Source organism: Somniosus microcephalus, chromosome 16, assembly GCF_052327205.1.
Source record: "Somniosus microcephalus isolate GS21.2 chromosome 16, FLI_Smic_1.0, whole genome shotgun sequence".
NCBI classification, from domain to species: Eukaryota; Metazoa; Chordata; class Chondrichthyes; order Squaliformes; family Somniosidae; genus Somniosus; species Somniosus microcephalus.
In genome coordinates this window covers 26,306,187-26,329,248 of record NC_141002.1, presented here as the reverse complement: position 1 = coordinate 26,329,248, position 23,062 = coordinate 26,306,187, and the positions used below count along the sequence as shown (strand labels likewise).

Sequence of the window (23,062 nt, the reverse complement as noted above, 5' to 3'; positions counted from 1 at the left end):
GAAGAGCAGGCACTGATGGTAGAGTAGAGTAGAGGAGAGTATAAAGAGGGTGTGTGCAGGGAAGTATGGCTGGAGATCACCACGATAGATGGGGCAAGACCATGGAGGGAATTGAAAGTAAGGACAACGTATTTGGGGTCAATTCTTGGGTGCATGGGGAGCCAATGGAGCTTGGCAAGGATGAGACTAATGGGAGTGCAGGACTTTATGCAGGTGAGGATGTGAGCTGTGGAATCCTGAATGAATTATAATCTATGAAGACTGGCTGAGAGCTAATCACTGGGAGAGGATAGAAGAAAATTTTTCGTGCTAGGGTGTGTTAGAATATGGAATGCATTACCACAGTGGCTATGAAAACCAAGTTGACAACATTTAAGAGGGAATTAAATAAATGCTTGAATAAGAAAAAAATTGAAAGGCACGGCAAAAGAGCAGGGAAGTAGAATTAGAGTTGGTTCTACTACTGGACTAGTGACCCAGAGGCATGGACTAATAATCCGGAAACGTGAATTCAAATCCCACCACGGCAGCTGTGGAATTTAAATTCAGTTAATTAAATAAACCTGGAATTGAAGGAAATCTGCTGTCCTTACCTGGTCTGGTCTATATGTGACTCCAGACCCACAGCAATGTGGTTGACTCTTAACTGCCCTCTGAAATGGCCTAGCAAGCCACTCAGCAAAGTCCTCCTCACTTACATCTGGGGACGTGCCAAAATTGGGAGAGCTGTCCCACAGACTAGTCAAGCAACAGCCTGACATAGTCATACTCACAGAATCATACCTTTCAGCCAATGCCCCAGACTCCTCCATCACCATCCTGTGTATGTCCTATCCCACAGGCAGGACAGACCCACCAGAGATGGCAGCACAGTGGTAAACAATTGGGAGGGAGTGGCCCTGGGATCCTCAATATTGACACCGGACCCCATGAAGTCTCATGGCATCAGGTCAAACATGGGCAAGGAAACCTCCTGCTGATTACCACCTACCGCCCTCCCTCAGCTGATGAATCAGTCCTCCTCCATGTTGAACACCACTTGGAAGAAGCACTGAGAGTAGCAAGGCACAAAATGTACTCTGGGTGGGGGACTTCAATGTCTATCTCCAAGAGTGACTCGGTAGCATCACTGCTGACTGAGCTGGCCAAGTCCTGAAGGACATAACTGCCAGACTGGGGCTGCAGCAGGTGGTGAGAGAACCAACACGAGGGAAAAACCTACTTGACCTTATCCTCACTAATCTACCTGTCGCAGATGCATCTGTTCATGACAGTATTGGTAGCAGTGACCACCGCACAGTCCTTGTGGAGACGAAGTCCCGTCTTCACACTGAAGACACCCTCCATCGTGTTGTTTGGCATTACCACCGTGCTAAATGGGATAGATTCAGAACAGATCTAGCCGCTCAAAACTGGGCATCCATGAGGCGCTGTGGGCCATCAGCAGCAGCAGAATTGTATTCCACCACAATCTGTAACCTCATGGCCCGGCATATCCCTCACTCTACCATTAACACCAAGCCAGGTGTCCAACCCTGGTTCAAAGAGAATTGTAGAAGAGCATGCCAGGAGCAGCACCAGGCGTACCTAAAATTGAGGTGCCAACCTGGGGAAGCTGCAAAAAAGGATTACATGCATGCTAAACGACGGAAGCAGCACGCTAGAAACAGAGCTAAGCGATCCCACAATCAACGGATCAGATCAAAGCTCTGCAGTCCTGCCACATCCAGTCGTGAATGGTGGTGGACCATTAAACAACTGATGGGATGGGGAGGCTCCATGAATATCCCCATCTTCAATGATGGTGGAGCCCAGCACACAAGTGCAAAAGACAAGGCTGAAGCGTTTGCAAAGACCTTCAGCCAGAAGTGCCGAGTGGATGATCCATCTCGGCCTCCTCCTGAGATCCCCACCATCACAGAAGCCAGTCTTCAGCCAATTCGATTCACTCCACATGATATCAAGAAACGGCTGAGCGCACTGGATACAACAAAGGCTATGGGTCCCGACAACATCCCAGCTGTCGTGCTGAAGACTTGTGCGCTTCTAGCTAAGCTGTTCCAGTACAGCTACAACACTGGCATTTACACAACAATGTGGAAAACTGCCCAGGTATGTCCTGTCCACAAAAAAATAGGACCAAATCCATTCAGGCTAATTACTGCCCCATCAGTCTACTTTCAAACATCAGCAAAGTGATGGAAGGTGTCATCGACAGTGCTATCAAGCGCCACTTACTCACCAATAACCTGTTCACTGATGCTCAGTTTGGATTCTGCCAGGACCACTCGGCTCCAGGCCTCATTACAGCCTTGGTCCAAACATGGACAAAAGAGCTAAATTCCAGAGGTGAGGTGAGAGTGACTGCCCTTGACAACAAGGCAGCATTTGACCGAGTGTGGCATCAAGGAGCCCTAGTAAAACTGAAGTCAATGGGAATCAGTGGAAAGACTCTCCACTGGCTGGAGTCATACCTAGCACAAAGGAAAACTGTTGTGGTTGTTGGAGGCCAATCATCTCAGCCCCAGGACATCGCTGCAGGAGTTCCTCAGGGCAGTGTCCTAGGCCCAACCATCTTCAGCTGCTTCATCAATGACCTTCCCTCCATCATAAGGTCAGAAGTGGGGATGTTTGCTGATGACTGCACAGTGTTCAGTGCCATTCACAACTCCTCAGATAATGAAGCAGCCCATGCCCGCATGGAGCAAGACCTGGATGACATTCAGGCTTGTGCTGATAAGTGGCAGGTAACATTCGCACCACACAAGTGCCAGGCAATGATTATCTCCAACAAGCGAGAGTCTAACCACCGCCCCTTGACATTCAATGGCATTACCATCACCGAATCCCCCAACCATCAACATCCTGGGGGATCACCATTGACCAGAAACTTAACTGGACCAGCCACATAAATACCGTAGCTACAAGAGCAGGTCAGAGGCTGGGTATTCTGCGGTGAGTGTCTCACCTCCTGACTCCCCAAAGCCTTTCCACCATCTACAAGGCACAAGCCAGGAGTGTAATGGAATATTCTCTCCACTTGCCTAGATGATTGCAGCTCCAACAACACTCAAGAAGCTCAACACCATCCAGAACAAAGCAGCCCAATTGATTGACACCCCATCCACCACCTTCAACATTCACTCCCTCCACCACTGGCCTACCGTGGCTGCAGTGTGTACCATCTACAAGATGCACTGCAGCAACTCGCCAAGGCTTCTTCGACAGCACCTCCCAAACCCACGACCTCTACCACCTAGAAGGACAAGGGCAGCAGGCGCATGGGAACACCATCACTTCCAAGTTCCCCTCCAAGTCACACACCATCCTGACTTGGAAATATATCGCCGTTCCTTCATCATCGCTGGGTCAAAATCCTAGAACTCCCTCCCTAACAGCACTGTGGGAGTACCTTCACCACACGGACTGCAGCAGGTTAAGAAGGCGGCTCACCACCACCTTCTCAAGGGCAATTAGGGATGGGCAATAAATGCTGGCCTTGCCAGCGACGCCCACATCCCAGGAACGAATAAAAAAAATGCAGTTAGCATTGGCACAATGGATGAATGGCCTCCTCCTGTGCTGCTGTTTCTATGACTCAGTGATAAATTCTGCATTTAAGCTAATTGAGACTGATAATGCGATGGTTGGTGTAGGTAGCATCAATGCAAATCTGGCATGGGTGTGTAGGAATTAACGAATTCCTACGAATAACGGAGATCGACACAAGAGAACAATTAAACAGGTCTTTACTCAACGGAGATGCCACGAGGACTGCCTGGGCAGCCCCGTGGTTTGCGACGTGATGTCATCGCGTTTACCCGCGTTTTCCCACGCTCTTAAAGGGGCCACGCCCCGTACATGCAAACTCTATATACAAAACACAGTAATGCCTAACACAATGGTACAGGTTTAGGCTGGTGTTAGAACATCGTTAAAGAGAATTATATACAGTTAGTCAGAGTCATTCAGTGGTTCTGCCACAGGTGACCCTTATTATTAGGCATTGAGGCCTGTTGTTTGCTCATTGCAGCATCACATGATTGAGGAGCACCTGTGACAGTAAAGCTCCGTACGCCTTGGTGCGAGAAAGGACATGGGCAGCTGAGTTTTGGAATACCTCAAGTTTACAGAGTGTAGACGTGGGAGGCGTTGGAATAGTCAAGTCTAGAGGTAACAAAGGCACGGATGAGGGTTTCCGCAGCAGAGGAGCTGAGGCAACGACGGAGTCGGGCAATGTTATGGAGATGGAAATAGGCGGTCTTAGTGATGGTGAGGATATATGGAGAGCAGGTGTTCTGGCCAATATTTATCCCTCAACCAATTGAAACTGATTACCTGCACATTATCTCATTGCTGTTTGTGGGACCTTGCTGTGCACAAATTGGCTGCCACGTTTCCTACATTAGACCAGTAACTACATTTCAAAAGTACTTAATTGGTTGTAAAGCGGTTTGGGATGTCTTGAGGTAAAATCATATAATCTTACAGTACAAAAGGTGGCCATTCGGCCCATCGTGCCTATTCTGGCTCTTTGAAAGAGCTATCCAATTAGTCCTATTCTCCTGCTCTTTCCCCATAGCCCTGCAAATTTTATTGTTAAACTTAGTGTTAAATCAGTGTTAAACCAGTGAGGAGTGAAGGCATCACAGCATTCTTCACTCTTCAGGAGTCCCCTTGTTTTAAGCCAGAAGACATCCTCAGTGGACTAAGAGATGTCTGTCATCTACAAGTTCAGGGTTGCAATTCTATAGCAACCTGAAATCCACAGCGTTCTGTACTAGATTCTCACATTGTGACTTTACTTCACAAAAGATGATACTGGGCTAAAAGTATTAAATTATGAGGACAGGTTGCATAGACTAGGCTTGTATTCCCTTGAGTATAAAAGATTAAGGGGTAACCTAATTGAGGTGTTTAAGATGATTAAAGAACTTGATAAGGTAGCTGGAGGGAAACTATCTCCTCTGATGGGGGGAGTCCAGAACAAAGGGGCATAACTTTAAAATTAGAGCTAGGCCGTTCAGGGATTGTAAAAGACGCTTTATAAATGCAAGTTCTTTCTTTCATCCTAATAAGCAAATATAAGCAATTAATATACATTTACTATTTGGGTTGAAGTTTCAGCATTCACTAAATGACCACATGCATTATTTCAGTGTCTCGTAACATGTGGGAAGGGCACAAGACATCGGCAAGTATCATGCCTGCTGAATAATGAACATCTGAGGGACGATTTTTGCAACCCAAGTACTAAGCCAGAGACTGCAGGAACTTGTGAGCTTCAGGAGTGTGCTTCATGGCAAGTTGGGGCATGGGGACAGGTGAGTGTGGATACAGATTTTCACCTGATCGGCATAGTGTTACCTGGCGGCTGTGCAGGAGAACACACTCGCATATATCCAGGATTCGGTGCCTACCATGGTTGGATTGCAGAGAGGCAAGCAACTGCTGCTGAAGCTCTGCATTTCCAAAGGTCCACTCTTCCAACAGGTAAAGCCACCATTGGATGGGGAATGATGTGTGACCATGCTGTGGTCAGGAGAATAATGGCAATACACACACATTTTACGACAAGTTGTGCTTCTCACCAGGCAGCTTGTGAGGAGTTCGTAGAAACTGCTGTCCATCTAGGGAGAGCTCAAATTTGCTCTCATCAGTTGTCTAACGACAAAATAGTGACTGTACTCCTTGGGGGGAGTGAAGTCGGGCCTCTTCAGTGGTAAGGTAACTGCAAGATGACATGCTTACCGATGGAAGGCTGGAGCCAATGAAACCACCAGGTGTCAAAAGTCAGTAATTCTGTACATGAGTATAGGCAAATATACAGTTCTCCAGGGCACTATTCATGATCTACCAGCCCGACTGGCTTATTGATGGGATCGGGAGGGGTAGAACTGTCACTTGGGCACTAGGATTGTTCCTATTTGGTTCCAGATAACTCTGCAAGCCAATGCCCTAAGTTATAGAATAAGGAATTCATAAGTTATCTTGTTCACGAATATCCGAAAACTTTTTTTTTGATCAAGTATATTCCCTGAATATATTTTCACATGACAGACTACTAATATTCTATCCTGCTGATTTTCCCTAGTGTGCTACTACTTGCGGACATGGATATCAGATGCGTGCAGTGAGGTGTGTAGTAGGGACTTACGGCGCAGTTATAGATGACAGAGAGTGTAATGCTGCAACTCGTCCAAGAGATAGCCAGGTAAAGAAAAAACTTTTCTACCCCTTCACTATTATAAATGATGTTAATAGAAACAATAAATATTCTAAAATAAATTATTGAATTTCCTGCCTTGAAAATTCAGCTGATGAAACAGTGGACTAGATTTTCAGCTTGTCACCTGGGTATAAAACTGGCATCGCAGATCGCTCCCCGATTTTAATTTCCACACTGTACGGATTGAATCTTTGTTTTAGTTTTTGACGCATCTTAATTTCCACTCAGGACTGTGAGATGCCTCCTTGTTTAGAACCTCCAAAGATGGTCACGACCGCAAGTCCAGCCGTTCAGAGAGGGATGATGACCCAGTGGAGATTTGGATCCTGGACTCCTGTAAGTGACTCTATTTTCACGAGAAACTGTCACTTCCAAGTGACAGAAAATTCAGGATCAAAGAAATCAAGTTCTACAGTACCCCTCAGGTAAAAGCTAACGAGTTGAGCACATCTGGTACAGTATCGATGTGTCTGTGTACTGTTGTTAGCGTATGTCTGTGTTTATTCCTGTCTATGGGCAGAGAGTGGGTGCTGTAAAATAGGACAAATTTATACCACCATAACAGAGGAGCCACTGTTTGAAAGCAGAACAAACGGAAGTTACAGATGGAGGATAGGCAGGCCGTGTTGGTGATGAGGGAGCCAGTATTTCGTCTATGTAGCATCTCAAATGGGTATAACAACTATATAAATGATGTATGTCTCTGAACATATGTCTCCTATTATATGCATATCGGTGTCACCTTTTACATGCTGTACATTGTAAGTTCACCTAAACTGGCAGGCCTGGACTCCAATAATAGGGTGTTAAGAGAAAGTCTTGTTGACCATTGATGGACTTTCAAATTGGAGGGCCCACATTCCCAATAATCTTTTTGTTGTTTCAAGTCTGTCTTTTTTTCAGCAAAACTTAGAATCAGCCAACGAGCAATCCATGCAGTTGGCAGGCTTCAAATATTAATTTGACTAAGATAAGTGGTTGTGTTGAACCAGTCCCAGACATGGCTTTCTTCCACAAAATAAGTTGCCAACAGTCATGTTAAAGGTTCTTTGTGATGTGTTTTTAACACGTGACCTGTACATTCAAGGGATAAAGTTTACAATCCAAAGCTACAGTGTTCTATTTTTAAAACTACAGCCTGGTTTTCTACTGTTAAAAGTCAGTAAGTTAGAGGTGCCTTCAGGCGGGTAGTCGGCAAGTAGGTGGGGACAGAGGAGCCTAGAAAATAGCGAGTTTGCAAACTCACCGGTTCTCTACTCATTTGCGCATCATGTGGAATTTCCCATTTGATTACCAGCCAAAGAGCTCTCTTATATGAACTGTGCAGGAGTTACATCACATACGAAACTTGGCAAAGTAGTAGATAGTGATGAGGATAGTTATAGGTTTTAGGATGGCTTAGACAAGATGGTGAAATGGGCAGAAGCTTGGCAGATGGAGTTCAATGCGGAGGTGTGAGGTGATACACTTTGGGAGGACTAATATTGAACAACAAATGGCATGATTTTGAAAAGTGTAGATGAGCAGAGAGACCTTGGTGTCTATATAAACAAATCCTTAAAGGTAGCAGGGCAAGTTGATAGAGTGGTTAAAAAAGCATCTGGGTTACTTGGTTTTATAAATAGAGGAATAGAATATAAAAGCAAAGCGATCATGCTAGAACTTTATAAATCACTGGTTAGGCCTCAGCTGGAGCACTGTGGACAATTCTGGGCACCACACTTCAGGAAAGATGTAAAGGCCTTAGAAAGGGTACAGAGGAGGTTTATCAGGATGTTACCAGGGATGAGGGACTTCAGTTATGAGGAGAGATTGGAAAAGTTAGGACTGTTCTCCTTGGAACAGAGAAGGTTAAGAGGTGACCTAATAGAGGTTTTCAAGATGATGAGAGGTTTTGATAAAGTAGATAGAGAAAAACTTGGGTGAGTGGGTCAATAACCAGAGGTCATAGATTAAAATCATTGGCAAAAGACCTAGAGGAAAGAGGAGGAGAATTTCTTTTCACTCCGAGTGTTGTCAGGATCTGGAACGCTTGACCTGAAAAGGCAATGGAAGCTGATTTCATAAATAATTTTAAAAGGGAGTTGGACAGAGATTTGAGGATGAGGAACTTACAGGGTTACGGACAAAAAGCAGGGGTGTGGGACTAAGCATGACTGCTCTTTCAAAGAGCCAGCACAGGCATGATGGGCTGAATGGCCTCCTGCTGCGCTGTAATGTTCTATGATTCTATGTATATGGCATTCAAATAAGGGCACAATGAGACTGCCAGGAAATTCCTATTTTTCTGCCCCATTCCCACCTATCGCTAATCTCAGGCAGTTAAAATGGGAATTACAGGCAGGTCCTGTTCTCACCTGTGAAGGGACGTTTGCAGTACTTTTCTTTTTGCTGCCTTTCCATTGAAGGCTTTGGGAATTGGTTTTAGCCATTCCCCCTCTTCGCCAGTTTGATTGACAAGGATTAAGATCAAAGAAGGAACACCAAGGATATCCGATGGCATCAGAAGTGGACTACCTGCACCTACCTTTATGCCACTAACCGTATCTACAAGTCCAGGCATAGCTATCTGTCTGCGACAGAGGAGAACTGCCTTCACGGGCTCCAGTTCAATAGATAGGCGTTTCTCAAGCTGTGCCATCTGCTGCAAGGAGATCTGTAGCTACCCTACAGCACAGGGTAAGCACTGCTAGTGGCAGCCGAGGTTTCGACAGCCCTCCACGTTTATACCTGTAGCTCCTTCCAGGCTATTAAATGGGATGTTGGCATTTAATAGCCTGGAAATTCCTGCAGCTTCCTATTCAGAGATGTATCAAACAGGCGATTAATATAACTTACTCCGCTGTCTCTCACCACACCTATTCATCACCAGCAGAGATCGAGCCATTATGATGTAAATTCAACAATGTTCCAAAAAATAGACTATAGTCCAGTAAAATTGAAGTGTCACTCAAATATGTGATTAGGATTCTTTTAGTTTTATTAAATTCTGTATTTCAGCATAGCCCTCTAAAAGTCCCTGAAAAAGGAATATTACCCTTCATGTAAACATTAAGCAGGTATATTGCAAGTGACATTTATGAGTTCTTGAAAGGTTTATGAAACCCTTTCCATGAGGCTTTGTGCCTCAGTTTAAATGTACCAATTTAAGATGTCGAGCTTTTTTTTTGTATTTCCCTGATGTTGTTTCTTTTACCGAAGTTGAAAGTATAAAATATAATTTTAAGGCTGGAACCATTTGTTTTTTGACCCTTGGAAACACGTTGTTGTTGCAGTGTTCTGTTACCTGCGGGAAAGGAACGCGTGCTCGCTACGTCAGCTGCAGAGATGCTCATGGTGGCGTTGCCGATGAATCGTTCTGCGCCCACTTGCCGCGCCCTCCCGAGACGTCGACGTGCTTCAGTCCCTGTGGGCAATGGCGTGCTGGGGAGTGGTCATCTGTAAGTGCTCCAGCTTCTGCTATTAGAGCATCATTGATGGAAAGCCATGGTATTTTATTATTGGCAGGTCACACGGGGTGCAGGTCGGAGAATGGGGGCTACAATGTTATCACCTATCTTTGACGCCATCTTCTTGGCTGGGAGCACACAATCACCCCTGATGACTGTCCTTTTCTCAACTTTGCCCTTTTTTTCACTGCCTATAGAGGAAACTCCACCACACATTATGAAGAGGGTGGGCAGGCTATTGTCAGTGTTAAAACTGTTGATTTTAGGTGCTGGCTTCTCACCTTCTTGGCAAATTCTATCTAACAAAATCTGTTATGATTCATAAGAATATACATGAATTATTGCACCAACTTTTTTTTCTTTGCCTTCTACTTTTTTCCTCTTTTCTTTCCTGTTTCTGAAAATGTTGGAATCACTCTGGCTGGGGTTTGGTTTCGTTGAGACCTGTAGGTCTCTTCTACCCTGCTCAAGTGGCCATTCTTCACTTCTAAGGCTAGGCAGTGAGCATCAATCAGCAGGGTATTTCACCATGAAAGGCATCACAAGCGAACATGTTTGCATCCAAACCCAACAGGCATATGTAGCAGCAGCAATTTCTGGGCAGCTTCCAGAAGCAGAAGTCCTGGGTGAACTTTACCCTTCCTGGCTTAATGGCACTGAGGCCGATTGTAGCACCCTAAAGATTTCGGCTAACCTAGCAAAGATGGAGCATCAAACCTGCGACCATCTCTGTAAGGCTTAGCATAGAATCAACACAGAAGGAAGCTATTCGGCCCATCATGCCAGTGTCAGGTCTTTGAAAGAGCTGTCCAATTCGTCCCACTCCCCCCACAGCCCTGCAAATCTTTCCTTTTCAGGTATATATCCAATTCCCTTTTCCTTCTATATTCAAAAAGGGAGATAGAACAAAACCTGGGAACTATAGACCAGTCAGCTTAACGTCAGTGATAGGAAAGATACTGGAATCTATACCATAAGAAGTGATAGAAGAGCATCTAGAGACAGAAAACATAATAAATAGTTAGCACGTATTCCAAAAGGTTAAATCATGCTTAACTAACCTGATAGAATTCTTTGAAGAGGTAATGGAAAGAGTAGACAAGGGTAATGCAATAGATGTTATATACTTGGATTTTGAAAAAGGCCTTTGATAAGGTACCACACCGTGGGCTCATGACAAAGGTGAGGGCATGTGGAGTCAGGGGACAAATAGCTGAATGGATAGCAAATTGACAGGAAGGTAGAAAGCAGTGTTCCACAGGATCAGTGCTGGGGCCACTGTTATTCAAAATTTACATTAATGATTTGAACTTAGGAATAAGTAACTCAATATCAAAATTTACAGATACCACCAAACTGGGGGTATAGCTGACACTTAAAAAGAATGCAACATAGAAAACTTGCAGACTGGGCACTTAAGTGGCAAATGAACTTCAACATAGATAAATGTGGGACATAGATTAATGTGAGGTGGTGCACTTTGATAGGAAAAACAGAAACATCACCTACACCTTAGAAAATAAGAAACTGAATGGGGTAGAAGAACAAAGGAATCCTGGCATACGGTGAACAAATCATTAAAAGCAGCATCGCTGGTCAGCAGAGCAATTAAAAATGCTAACACAGCACAGGAATTTATTTCTAGGGATATAGAATTCAAAAGCAGTGAAGTTAGGTTAAACTTGTATAGGACCCTGGTCAGGCCTGTGCACAGTTATGGTCTGCATACTATAAAAGGGACATAGAAGCACTGGCGAAAGTGCAAAAAAGATTTCCAAGGATAGTACCAGAACTGAGAGATTACAGCTATCAGGAAAGATTGAACAGGTTGGAGCTTTTTTCTTTAGAAAAGAGAAGGCTTAGAGGAGACCTGAAAGAGGTCTTCAAAATTATGAATGGGTTGGACAGGGTAGATGTGGAGAGAATGTTTCTACTTGTAGGAGAATCCAAAACTAGGGGCCATAATACAAGATAGTTACTAATAAATTCAATAGGGAAATAAGGAGACATTTCTTTACTCAGAGAGTGGTTAGAATGTGGAACTCGCTACCACAGGAAGTGATTGAGGCAAATAGCTTAGATGCTTTCACAAGGAAATTAGACCAATACCTGAGAGAAAAGATATGCTGAAAGGCTGAGGTGAGGTCGATGGAATGGGAGGAGACGCGTGTGCAGTATAAACACCAGCACAGACGAGTTGGGTCGAATGTCCTGTTTCTGTGCTGTATATTCTATGTAATTCTATGAAAAGTACGACTGAATCTGCCTCCACCACCGTTTCAGGAAGTGCATTCCAGATCATAACATGGGAAGGCCTTCACACAAAGCTGTTGTGGCATCTAATCTTTCATCGCTATCGCACTAACATTGATGGTTGTTTGCTTGTTTCTCTTGCGTACAGTGCTCCGTCAGCTGTGGTGCCGGGAGAGTGACCCGTCAGGTTGTCTGCACCAGCTACCACCACCAAATCACAGACGAGAATGATTGCGATGCCGCGGAGAGGCCGGCGCAGGAGCAAGAATGCAGTATGCCCCCATGCCCCGGGATCTATCAGCAGCACGACTACCCCGTGCACTTCCCACAACACGACTATCCACAGCCCCACGTGGACTATCCCTCCCAGGATGTGGTCAGCCAGACAACGTGGAACAACCCGTCAGGGGGGAGTCAGTGGCGGACAGGACCTTGGGGGGCAGTAAGTGATGCGCGCAGCTTCGAGGCTTTTTGTCGAATAGGGTCATTTGTCGGTTTTGTATTCTTCTAAGAAGGGACATTTAAAATCTTTTTTTCAAGTAAACAACAATTATGTGCATAAATTATTAATGGCTGCACTAAGCCATCACCTAAAATAAAATCAAGGGTTGTGGGGGGGGGGGGTGGATATAATAACCAGTCATTGCAAGCAAGGCTGTGAATAAGGTTGTAGGCTTAAAGAATTTGGTCTCTCGTGTGGTTTCAAGTTAAATGAGACTTTTGTGATCCCTTACACATTTTGCATAATTTGTATTTACATATGTAACAAGGAAAATCTCTCGGTCAGAATGAGATTTTATCCTAGAAACTACTGTTCGTAATATAAGAGTTTAGCATTCATATGACATTCATTTGCCTGCTGTTTCAACAGGCATTAGGTGTTTGAAGTAATACGGCAAAGAGTAATTTTTAGGCTTGCTTATATTCCACTTAAAATTTAACAAAAATTACAAAAAAGGACACTAAGGCTGTTAATTCTACGATTCCGCACTGCCGATGGGGAGTCTCAACTGCTGGCAGTGCAAATCGGAAATGAAGGTGAGCACTGCCCAGAACTTTCAACTGATAATTAGGTGTCAGCCTTGGCTCAGTGGTAGCACCCTCACCTCTGAATCAGAAGTTCCTGGGTTCAAGCCCCACTCCAGAGAACTCGAGGACATAATCTAGGCTGACGTTGCCATGTCTACTCCCTTGTCAAGAGAGGGGACAAGTTCCCGGCCCATGACCAGCACCATTCTTTAGCCAGCTGTTAGGAGTTGTGTGAGGGTGGACCGATGTTACTGACTCCTATTATTCCTGCTTCTCTGTGTGGACTAGCAGCTTGGCTCCTGGATTTGCTTTCCCTGACAGTGCAACTAAAATTAAGAGTTCAATGTCTGGCCGCAAATCTATCTCTGAATGCAACAGTGCACTAGGTTAGGCCAATTGAAAATTTCAAAATTGAGGATGATAGATTTTTGTTAAGCAAGGGTATTAAGGGTTACAGAAACAGAGCGGGTAAATGGGGTTAAGATACAGATCAGCCATGATCTAATTTAATGGCTCAAGGGGCTGAATGGCCTACTCCTGTTCCTATGTAAACACAGCGCTGCAAGAAGTGAATGATAATGAGTCCTTCAATTATAAGGTAATGTCCAGAACTGGGTGAGCACAGAAATTGTCAGGTGCTGCTTTTTCATTCACAATAGCAAGTGATTCTAAAAGCATTGAAAGAAAGCTATAGAAGCTGGCTTCTGCCTAGAAATAGAGACACAGCAAAAATAACCATTTGGAGGGATTTTGGACAGGGAAATACCCGTTTGAGATCTCTTGACCTATCCTGAATATCTCATTCACAGCTACATCCCTTTTTCAATCTGCCATGCATTAACTGGTTGACCAAACAGGTTGCAAAGACTATAGAGCATATTCATCTCCAATTCCTAGGACCACTTTATACTGAAGCCAACATTAGCAAATAGGAGAAAATATCCCCACGTGTGTTTATATTAAAGGGGTAATTTTCCGAGTTCATACTAATGGTGGGAATCCTCACCTGGCAATCCTCATATCCTGAAATCGGAGGTGCACTGCCGTGATATCCCGTGGATAGAAAATCATGGGTAGTGTGCACCACACTTCCAAGATATGCAGATCGGTGGATTTGCATTCCCTCTACCAGCCTAAACATGAGAAATCACATCCCAATTGTTTCTAAAACTTCAGTAGGCAGGTCAGGAATCTTAAGTTCACATGGAGTAAGAATCCATCTGATTCTGTTGCTGCTGTCAGACGAGCTCAGCCATTGATTTAAAACCCTAAAACTTAAATGGTTTTCCGGGGTTACTTATTGACAAACAAAATGTTTTAGTGCTCGAGCACTTGCACAGGTGGATTTCAGCGTCGAGTGGTAGTCTGCCAAGATGCGGAAGGACGTACTGCCAACTACTGTGATGAGAGGGCGAAGCCTGCAGAGACCAGGCACTGCGATGCTGGAGCCTGTCCTCGTTGGAATTATGGGAACTGGGGTGAGGTACGTATTCTGAGAAATGAATGACCTTTTCTAGAAATTATTTAATGATTAAACATTGTGTTCATTGTACTCCAAATCATTTCAGTTCCATATTGAATTACTTGATATTTAGAGTTTACATTTTCCGAGTGTTGCTTTTAGAGTGGAATTTGATTGATCTCAATTGCCATTTAATGATCATAAATGTTATCCATACATGCTGTAGTCTCCCTCAGTTGCCCTTGTACTTGTGCAGTCATGGCTGAGTGGTTAAGGCGATGGACTAGAAATCGATTGGGCGCTCTCCACATAGGTTCGACTCCTGCCAACTTCTTGCAATGTTTGGCTGTCCAGTACTGGAACCCATTCACCTCTGCATTTAGAAATTCACCAAGTGTTCCCACAGAATCTCTAAACTAATCTTGATGTGTTATTAACATTTACTTCTCCTTTATGCTTTCAAACAGCTCCTTGTAAACAACCAGGAGACATGTTAATTAAAAGATTTCCCTTTCAGTGACATCATCTACTTCCTGTTCTGTTGATGACATGGGAGAGCTGTATTCCACGTCTCTTTAGTGGATTCTGCACAACACCATCTGTGTTATAAAGAGAGATATCCAGGCACTAATTTGTCTTGGTCATGATTTTCTCTGGTGTTTAAAGTTTTAAAGCTGCTGGACTTCACAATCGTGAAAGAGCCTTCAGCTGCCTAGGCCCCAAGCTTTTGAGTTCCCTCCCTAAACCTCTCCGCCTCGCTTTCCTCCTTTAAGACACTCCTTAAAACCTACCTCTTTGACCAAGCTTTTGCTCATCTGTCCTAATATCTCCTTATGTGGCTCAGTGTCAAATTTTGTTTTATAACTCTCCTGTGAAGTGCGGTGGGACGTTTTACTACGTTAAAAGCGCTATATAAATGCCAGTTGTCGCTGTTGTGGGTGACTCGTGGTGTGCGTGAAACAATTATGAAATCTGATAGTAATCTTCTTGCATTGTGCTCTTAAAGACTATTTGATAATTGTAATATTTTGTTTACAAGCAAGAAAATAGATAAAGCTGGTCACTTCAAATAAAATTCTATAATCAGAAAGCCAGCAGTGAACCAGTAAAGTCTTTGGTTTATGGCTATTAGCTAATTGAAGTGTATTAAAGGGCAGGAGTGGTGGATTTAGCCTGTTGAGAGGCGTTGTACATGAGATCAAATCCCATTTAGGTGCAGTGCCCAGTTAACCTATTGTTATCCCCGTTCTCATTATGGTTTCTGATTATTGTGCAGTGTACACAACCATGTGATGGTGGAACAAGAACAAGACTGGTCATCTGCCAACTGCCACAAGGCCAACGACTGAGTGACCAAAACTGTGACATCTTGGAAAAGCCTCCAGATAGGGAACAGTGCAACATGCATCCTTGTCCTGGCGGTGTTTCATGGCATCGAGGACCATGGAATTCGGTACGATAGTATTCTCTTTCTCTTTTTCTCTAGTGTACCTACTCGAGTCATAATACATTCGTGTTTAATTGCAGGGAGATGTAATTATTTTTGTTCTTGAATGTAACATAAGCAATAACCACACACTTAATTTTTTTATGCGAAGATGGGGAGAGGTTAGAAGGCAAACTGTTGCCAGGGATGCATTCCACGTAGCTGTCCCATTTTCAGGTCAAGAGCTAAGATGGTGCTTTTTGATATATAAAAGGCATTGTTAAAGTCCTGTTTACTAACAGCCTTTGAAGAATTTGGCTTTAATAGCCACATATGCCTAATTATAGAACTAAATAGCGGGCTGGTTTTAGATGTAGAGTGGAAGCATTTTTATACTGGAAAAAATAATGGCAATGTATAACTTGTTTTCCATTGGTTTCACTTGGTTAATGGTTACCCTGTAATCAATGTGAATAATTTGTAAATTTGTGTATAGGGAGTTTTTTTTAAATAGCAATGGATCAAAACGGCATCAAATGAAAACCAGATAATTTGTATAATAGAAAGTGTAATTTTGTACAGTCTGTATCTTTAACGTTTGTTTTAATCATGAATGCAGTGAGGAAACTCTTTTAGTTATGCACATTTTTTTAATGCTATTTTTCTGACGGGTGCTTTTAATATCCACAGGCAGACTTTAGGGTCTGTCTGCAAAAAGCAACAAGAACAAAACTTGCACAATGGAACTGATGTGGGATTTGCTGTAATAAACCCGCTTCTCATTTCATAATCTAATGCAATGTATTACAAACACAGATTGTATGTGGATGGCTGAATATTATTAAAGTAACTTAGCTGTATTACCTTATATATGTAAAATAATTCATATGGAATATGAGTATTTATCTCATTATTGACGAACACTCTTAAGCTGGAAGCTCTCACCCAGGAGCTGGATTCCATTCTGTGGACCTGTTCCTTGCTGATAACTTCCAGTCACAGTTGGTGGATGCTGCATTAGCGTCAGAGGCAGAGATACGATATTGTGATTACATTAAAGGCAGTAGGCCATAAAACTACACACAGAAAACTGTAAAACGCCATAGTTACAAAGTTGTATCCTGACTATTGAGGGCAGGCTGCTTCATGATACATTGAATTGAAGAGAATCAGATCAGCACTACAGGGACTATTCTTTTTTTACTTCATTGAAAATGGCTTGGTGACTGCGAGTTTGATTGCGGTCACTGGTTTGCAGCCATTAACAGATTATTACCTCTCAACATGCTGCTCCAGTTTCAATAGAACAAATGGCAAAATACCTCCATTCATTTGTGATGATGCAGCTTTTGATGCTTCATTTGTTGCCGGCATTGTGAACAATCTTAACCGTGTCTTTGTGCTTCCTGTCGACGCTCGGCACTGTAGTGCTTCGAGTTCCTGCAGCATCACGAGCAACTGCTCGCTTCCTTAAACTAATCGCAGGATTGCCACACCTTTCCTTTCCTGTTTTACCTTTTAAGGTATATAGTTATATGACAAATATCGTATATTTATTGATACAGAAGCCGGGCAAGCAGTTGTAAATGTTGTAGCCACAATTATTTGGTTTGTTTCTATTGGTCACATTGGTAAAGTCAGTTTGAGCTGTGGGTGTGGCAAGCTTTACAATTCTCTCACTGGCAACTCGACGTTTAACCTTGGTGTCCAGTGTGCCGTTACCCCTTTAAATATATTCAAATAAAATGCATTAAAAAATGCTTCAGCTTTGCTGTATTTATATCAGACTTTGATTCTGTAAGGAAGTGAAATACATTTTTAAATCAAAGGTCAATATTTTCATTTAAGTTTTGAATTGGTTCCTTCCCAATCCCATTCTATTTTTTTTTTTAATTTCCTGACCATTCTTTACCCTGAATATGACTATCTAACCCCTTTCCCTGCATCCTTTTAGTACATCGGTTTTATGTTCATTTGTAATCCATAGTTTCTCCAACCCTCACCCTGGGCATAGGTAAGCATCAGCACAAGATATGTGCTTTTATGGACATATTTCTCTGATTTAGCCATCTTTCCTCACAATCACCATCCCTTATCAGAGTAACCAGTAGATATTGTAGTGTGCTTAGACTTTGATCATAGGGTATGAACATTGCTCTCCTCAGGAATGAGTTTTATTTCCTCTTGACCAGACCGTTAGAGCCCTTTATGCAAATTGAGTGATCCGTCTTAACTGGGAAGGGCAAGAGGTGCTGCTGTGCAGAAACCGACCTCTTATTATCCAATCATAGGCCAGCATTGACGAAGGACATGGGGAACTCATGGGCATAGGATTTTATTGCTCCTGAATGAAGGAAGAAGCATCGTATTGGGCGGAAACAGTGGAGATCTTTAGGAGTTTGAGAAATATTAGTAAAATCTGGCAGTAGTTGTATGTGAGGAGCAGGCAATTGCTTTTATATGCCGATCTTTAGTTATTTGAACTCAAGGATGTAAAATAAAAATAGAAAATGCTGGAAATACTCAGCAGGTCAGGCAGCACCTGTGGAGAGAGAAACAGAGTTAACGTTTCAGGTCGATGACCCTTCGTCAGAACGACACTGAACACAGAACCCAACTATATCCTACTTCTTCAAGTAGGAATTGGTTGGGTAACTCAAAGAGCTACTTTTTCTCTCAATCATCGAGAGAAGAACCAAAAATCTGCTCAAAGTACTGCAAAGTGATGAAGCTGTTATTTTTAATGAAAAAGGCATCATTTTCATGAAAAGAATTTTGACCGGCCTTCTTAATGGTTTACTCCCACACATGATGATGTAGGTTGCATCATTGTACCTCTTGTTTTTGATGAAAATGATGCGAAGCTCTCCTCGCTCTCTCTGGCCCCGAACCAAAAAGATTGCAAAATGCTTTTCCACAAAGTTTCTTTAAGTTTTATTCTGTTCTGCCGATGTAAAAGCAACTTGAAAAGGCACACTGTCCACCAGGTATCATGTTCGAGTGACCAGCCAAAGCCATTTTCCCTGTCAATAGTGATTTGCAAATAATACCTATTTGTTGATTCAACAAGTGTGATTTGCATTTTGATTTGTTTTTTGTGTCAATTTGCTCTGTGTCTCTCTAGTCAAACATTGTGACCTTCCTGTTTTTTGTTTGCTAACATTCTTGTGTTCACTATACAGATGTTTTTTTTTGTTGGCCTGTGCTGCTATTTAATATACTTTTCATTTTCTGTTGCTTGTGAATTGTGATGCATGATTTGCCTTACGTGTTCTGAGCAAGACCTCCATGGATAAGCCCACCTTTGCCCATCCGAAATAACCAATAGGCTAAAATGAATGAGTTGCAGTGAATGCTGCATCATCAGCGCTGAAGACACTTAAAATCCTTTGTTTAAAGTGTATTTATTTTTGCATTTTTTCAGTGATAATATTTATTTTAAATGATGGAAAATAATTACTTTGTTCACAAACTTATTTTCAAATTGTAAAATATTAAAGAGTACAATATTGTAGAATCTATCTGGTGTTTTTATTATGGTGTAAACATTTTAAATCTTCTATACGTGGTTTGTTGAAACTGTTCTGACTAGACTGTGGACTGCTTATTGCTCAACGGTTTGGCCCATGCTTCAATTCAAAAACTGATTGCAATTTTACTTTTATTGGTCTCTGATTACAGCATCCTGGGTAAAAGCTCCCACTTTATGAAATGTTATTTAAAGTACATTGAATTTTGTGTAAAAAAAAATGTAATGCAGAATAGGATAACTGTGACTTGCTAATTAGGGCTCACTGATAGAAATGAACGATTCTAATTTTTGAGACCGTTGCCATTAAGTAGATCCCATCAATATCTGACGGCATGTACAGTGAAAGTCAGCTGGTGTCTCTGAATTGTTCCATGTGCCAGAATGTCAAGAGTGTCTTTGTGAACCATTGTACTAGTCCATGAAGTGGCATGATGCAGGTTTATACTCAGTTCCCCATACCAAACCACGTTGCTTCTCCAGAGGACAGCCGGGTAAGCTACTCCCACTCATGTCCTTGGGACTAGCTAAGGGGTAGCATTGGTCTAAGGCCTTACTGCAAATAATCTGCCCACTGTCTTCTCTGGGGTATTAAAACAGCTTCCTTCCAACATTAACCCATACAAACTGTATTAAATCCAGTGTATCCAGTGATCCTGAACATCATTTGTAGATTTTTGACTTGGTCTCTTTGTAGGTTGGTCATATAATACTCCTGTTTCCATTTGGTCTGAAATCCATGTCATCTTGGTACGCACTGAGACTTTTTTAGGGGGACCCCATTCGCACTCCAGTGTTAAAGATTCTTGATTCTTCATTTAGCAATTGTGATCCGTATCTGGGATCAGCAAGTAGAAGAATGTCTCTTCTGAAAGAAGTAATTATTATACAATCGAGCCCCGAGGACAGTCAATCAGGAAAATAATTGTTTCAATGTTATGTCTAGTCATTGGATATCATAAATAAAATGAGGTTTGCATCCTGATATACTTCATAGGTTTACCACTGAAATCCAGTATTTGGTAATGGTATCGAGTGAACAGAGGAGATATGTTGATCAGCTCCAACTAACTGAAAAATATAACACAGAATGAAACTTGACCGTGTACCACAACCATTGGGCTCATGGGTTATCCATTCCCATTGTTATGAGATGATTTAACAGTCAATAAACTATAAGTAGGTTTATCCAATGTACAGCACACTTTATAGTGGCACCAGGAAACCAGTAATAAATCTCTATAAATAAACCATGGCTGCAACTTTTACCTGTGGTACACATGGTTTATTAACCGCTGTTTTATATTGTGAAACAAGAGCTTTAATAACTTTATCAAGGTTCAGTGTTGCGTGACTTGTAACTGATGTGATTCCAGATATAGGAATCCACTTGAATGAAAGTACAAGATTGCAGCTGGCTTGTTATGAGGATAGATATCTTTGAAGGGATAGAAGATAAATAAGGCCTGTAAAGTAGGTTTCTACACTCTTTACTCTATGTTGGTCTTATTAAAGCTATCAATGAAAATCTTATACTGATTTACAAAGATGAGGGGGGAGAAATTGGGTGAGTAGCGCCACCTGTTAGCGCCTAAAGAGGCAGTCAGTGGCTGTAGCGCCACTGGCTGCGTCTCCTGCGATATTCAGAAGGGGCGCTAATGGTGGCGTTAGGCTTTTGCGCTGCGCCGCCACCGATGACGTCATCGGTGTGCCCAGTTCGCAATATTTGGTAGCGAACGCCGCAGTTGCGCCGCTCGCTACCCGCGCCCAGTTCACGGGGCCTTATTGTGCCGGCAGCGGCGCAAGTTAAGGTGGAGGTGTGGGGCGGCCGCTTTTTCGGCGGCCGCCTGCCAGCATCTCCGTCCCCGGCCTCCTAACCCCCCCCCTCGCGGCATTGCCGGCTGTTTCCCGAGAGCCCGGCACTTCTCCTTGGTGCCGGGCTCATTTGCCGGCACTCGCGATCGGGGATTGCGCTGTTGCAGGCACCTCCCCCTTAACAGTGGGAGGAAGGCCTGCAGTACCGCAGCATGCCGTGCCGCAGCGTGTGGCGCTGCGGCACGTTGCGTTGCGATAATCAGTTTCAGCGCCTTAAGAGGGACATGGAGCGCCTCGAGCCTCGCCCCGTCTCCCTCGAGCGGCACTGAAACTGAATTTCTGGCGATCGGAATTACTCCGATCGCTGCGCTAAATCCTGCGCTCAGGCGACTTTTGCGCCACTTTGGCGCCCCAACCCAATTTCTAGGCCGAGGAATTTTAGGCTTCATAATATAATTTTGCCGAAAGCAGTTACTGTAGAAGAATAAGATATATCCGAGAACTTTTTAACGTGTTAGGAAATGTTTTCTATTTTTCTCTCCCAAGACCAGATATTGGGGTCGATTCTACTGTACTGTACTGTACACTGGGAAAGCAGAAAACAGAGGGGAGACTGAACTGGGAGAGTAAGCCTTGCACCAATTTCTTTCTGGCCAGCAATTCAGCAATCCTCTTTTTTTTTTAGAGAGTTAAAGTGCCTGTATCCATTTCCTGTGCAAGCCTCATTAAGGTCCCAGATTTAACGCAACGGTATTTAAAACCACATCTAGCACAATTTAATGGTATTTGTGCTGGGTTTGCTGTTTTTTCTTTGTACACCCATCTGGAATGAGGCCAAGAGAAGGTGTAAAATAAATAGCCCATCAGAAGGATTTTTTTTATAATGTTGAAAATACATCAGCACTGTGTTTCTGTTAAACATTTTTGTTAAATTTATGAAATTATTATTAATATTATTTTGTGTGAAAAAATGGCTGGCCATTTTTTCACTCCTTAAGGTACGTTTATTTTTAAAGTGTCTCAAATACCATATTTCATGCTTGAGGTAGCACAAGATGGAGGAAGGAATGCCAGCGAGATCAGCAGGCACTATTCTGCCATTCTTGGCACTTTAATTTGTCATTGAACCAGGACAAGTGTTTCAGTTTGCTTAGGTCGGCTAGACAAAGCTTTGCTATATGCAGCAAAGGCAACTGCAGCAAACTTGCAACATAGAGATTGCACCACCAGTGGTTGGCATGATCACCACTGCCCTCAGTTGTTAACCTTATGGCTCATTTCTGGCAAATACTGTATCAGTTAAAAAGTTAACTGATGTTCAGTATGGCTGACTTCGATCCAACCTAAAGCCCTGGAAAGATGCGAGTATGGCAAGGCTTTTATTGAACTTTGCACCTTGATGGTGTGCGCTGCTGGAATATGGCTATGTATGAGATGCAGTTAAAGAAGTGTAAGGTTGTGTGAAGACTTGGTATGGGGCAATAGTAAATGTGCAACAGATTGATATATGCACTTAGTGGAATGCAGCATCTACTCAGTACGTGGTACTGTTTGTTAGTCTGACCTTGTCAGATCCCTTAGAGTAGATGGCAGTCTGACTGAACACTGGGCACAGTACCATGTCCAGTATTCAGTCAGACTGCCACCTGGAGTGCCAAACCAGGCCAGCCTCAACTGACCTGCCCAATACAGCAGATTTCTCACTCTATCTGTTGTCAAACAGGGGGTCAAGGACAGTACCACTGTGCCATTTGCCCAAAAACTTAATTTGTTGTCTCCACATTACGTTGTCTGTTCTTTTGCCTGTCAGTTCTTCCTCCATCCCCTATATGCAGCCATTTACCTTTAAAGGGCCAAATCCCTTTGATTT

At 43.0% G+C, this 23,062-nt stretch overlaps 1 protein-coding gene across 2 annotated transcripts in view; it reads left to right on the top strand.

The window, feature by feature from the left end:
- The window catches only part of LOC147106027 (A disintegrin and metalloproteinase with thrombospondin motifs 20-like), a 288,734-nt gene that overhangs the window by 62,656 nt on the left and 203,016 nt on the right, over nucleotides 1-23,062 (top strand). For both annotated transcript variants that reach the window (XM_086008707.1, XM_086008708.1), the window contains exons 11-17: nucleotides 5,160-5,324; nucleotides 6,095-6,214; nucleotides 6,458-6,565; nucleotides 9,505-9,669; nucleotides 12,080-12,373; nucleotides 14,282-14,443; nucleotides 15,699-15,875. In XM_086008707.1, coding sequence (XP_085864833.1) covers nucleotides 5,160-5,324; nucleotides 6,095-6,214; nucleotides 6,458-6,565; nucleotides 9,505-9,669; nucleotides 12,080-12,373; nucleotides 14,282-14,443; nucleotides 15,699-15,875 — 1,191 coding nt within the window. The remainder of the gene's footprint in view (nucleotides 1-5,159; nucleotides 5,325-6,094; nucleotides 6,215-6,457; nucleotides 6,566-9,504; nucleotides 9,670-12,079; nucleotides 12,374-14,281; nucleotides 14,444-15,698; nucleotides 15,876-23,062) is intronic.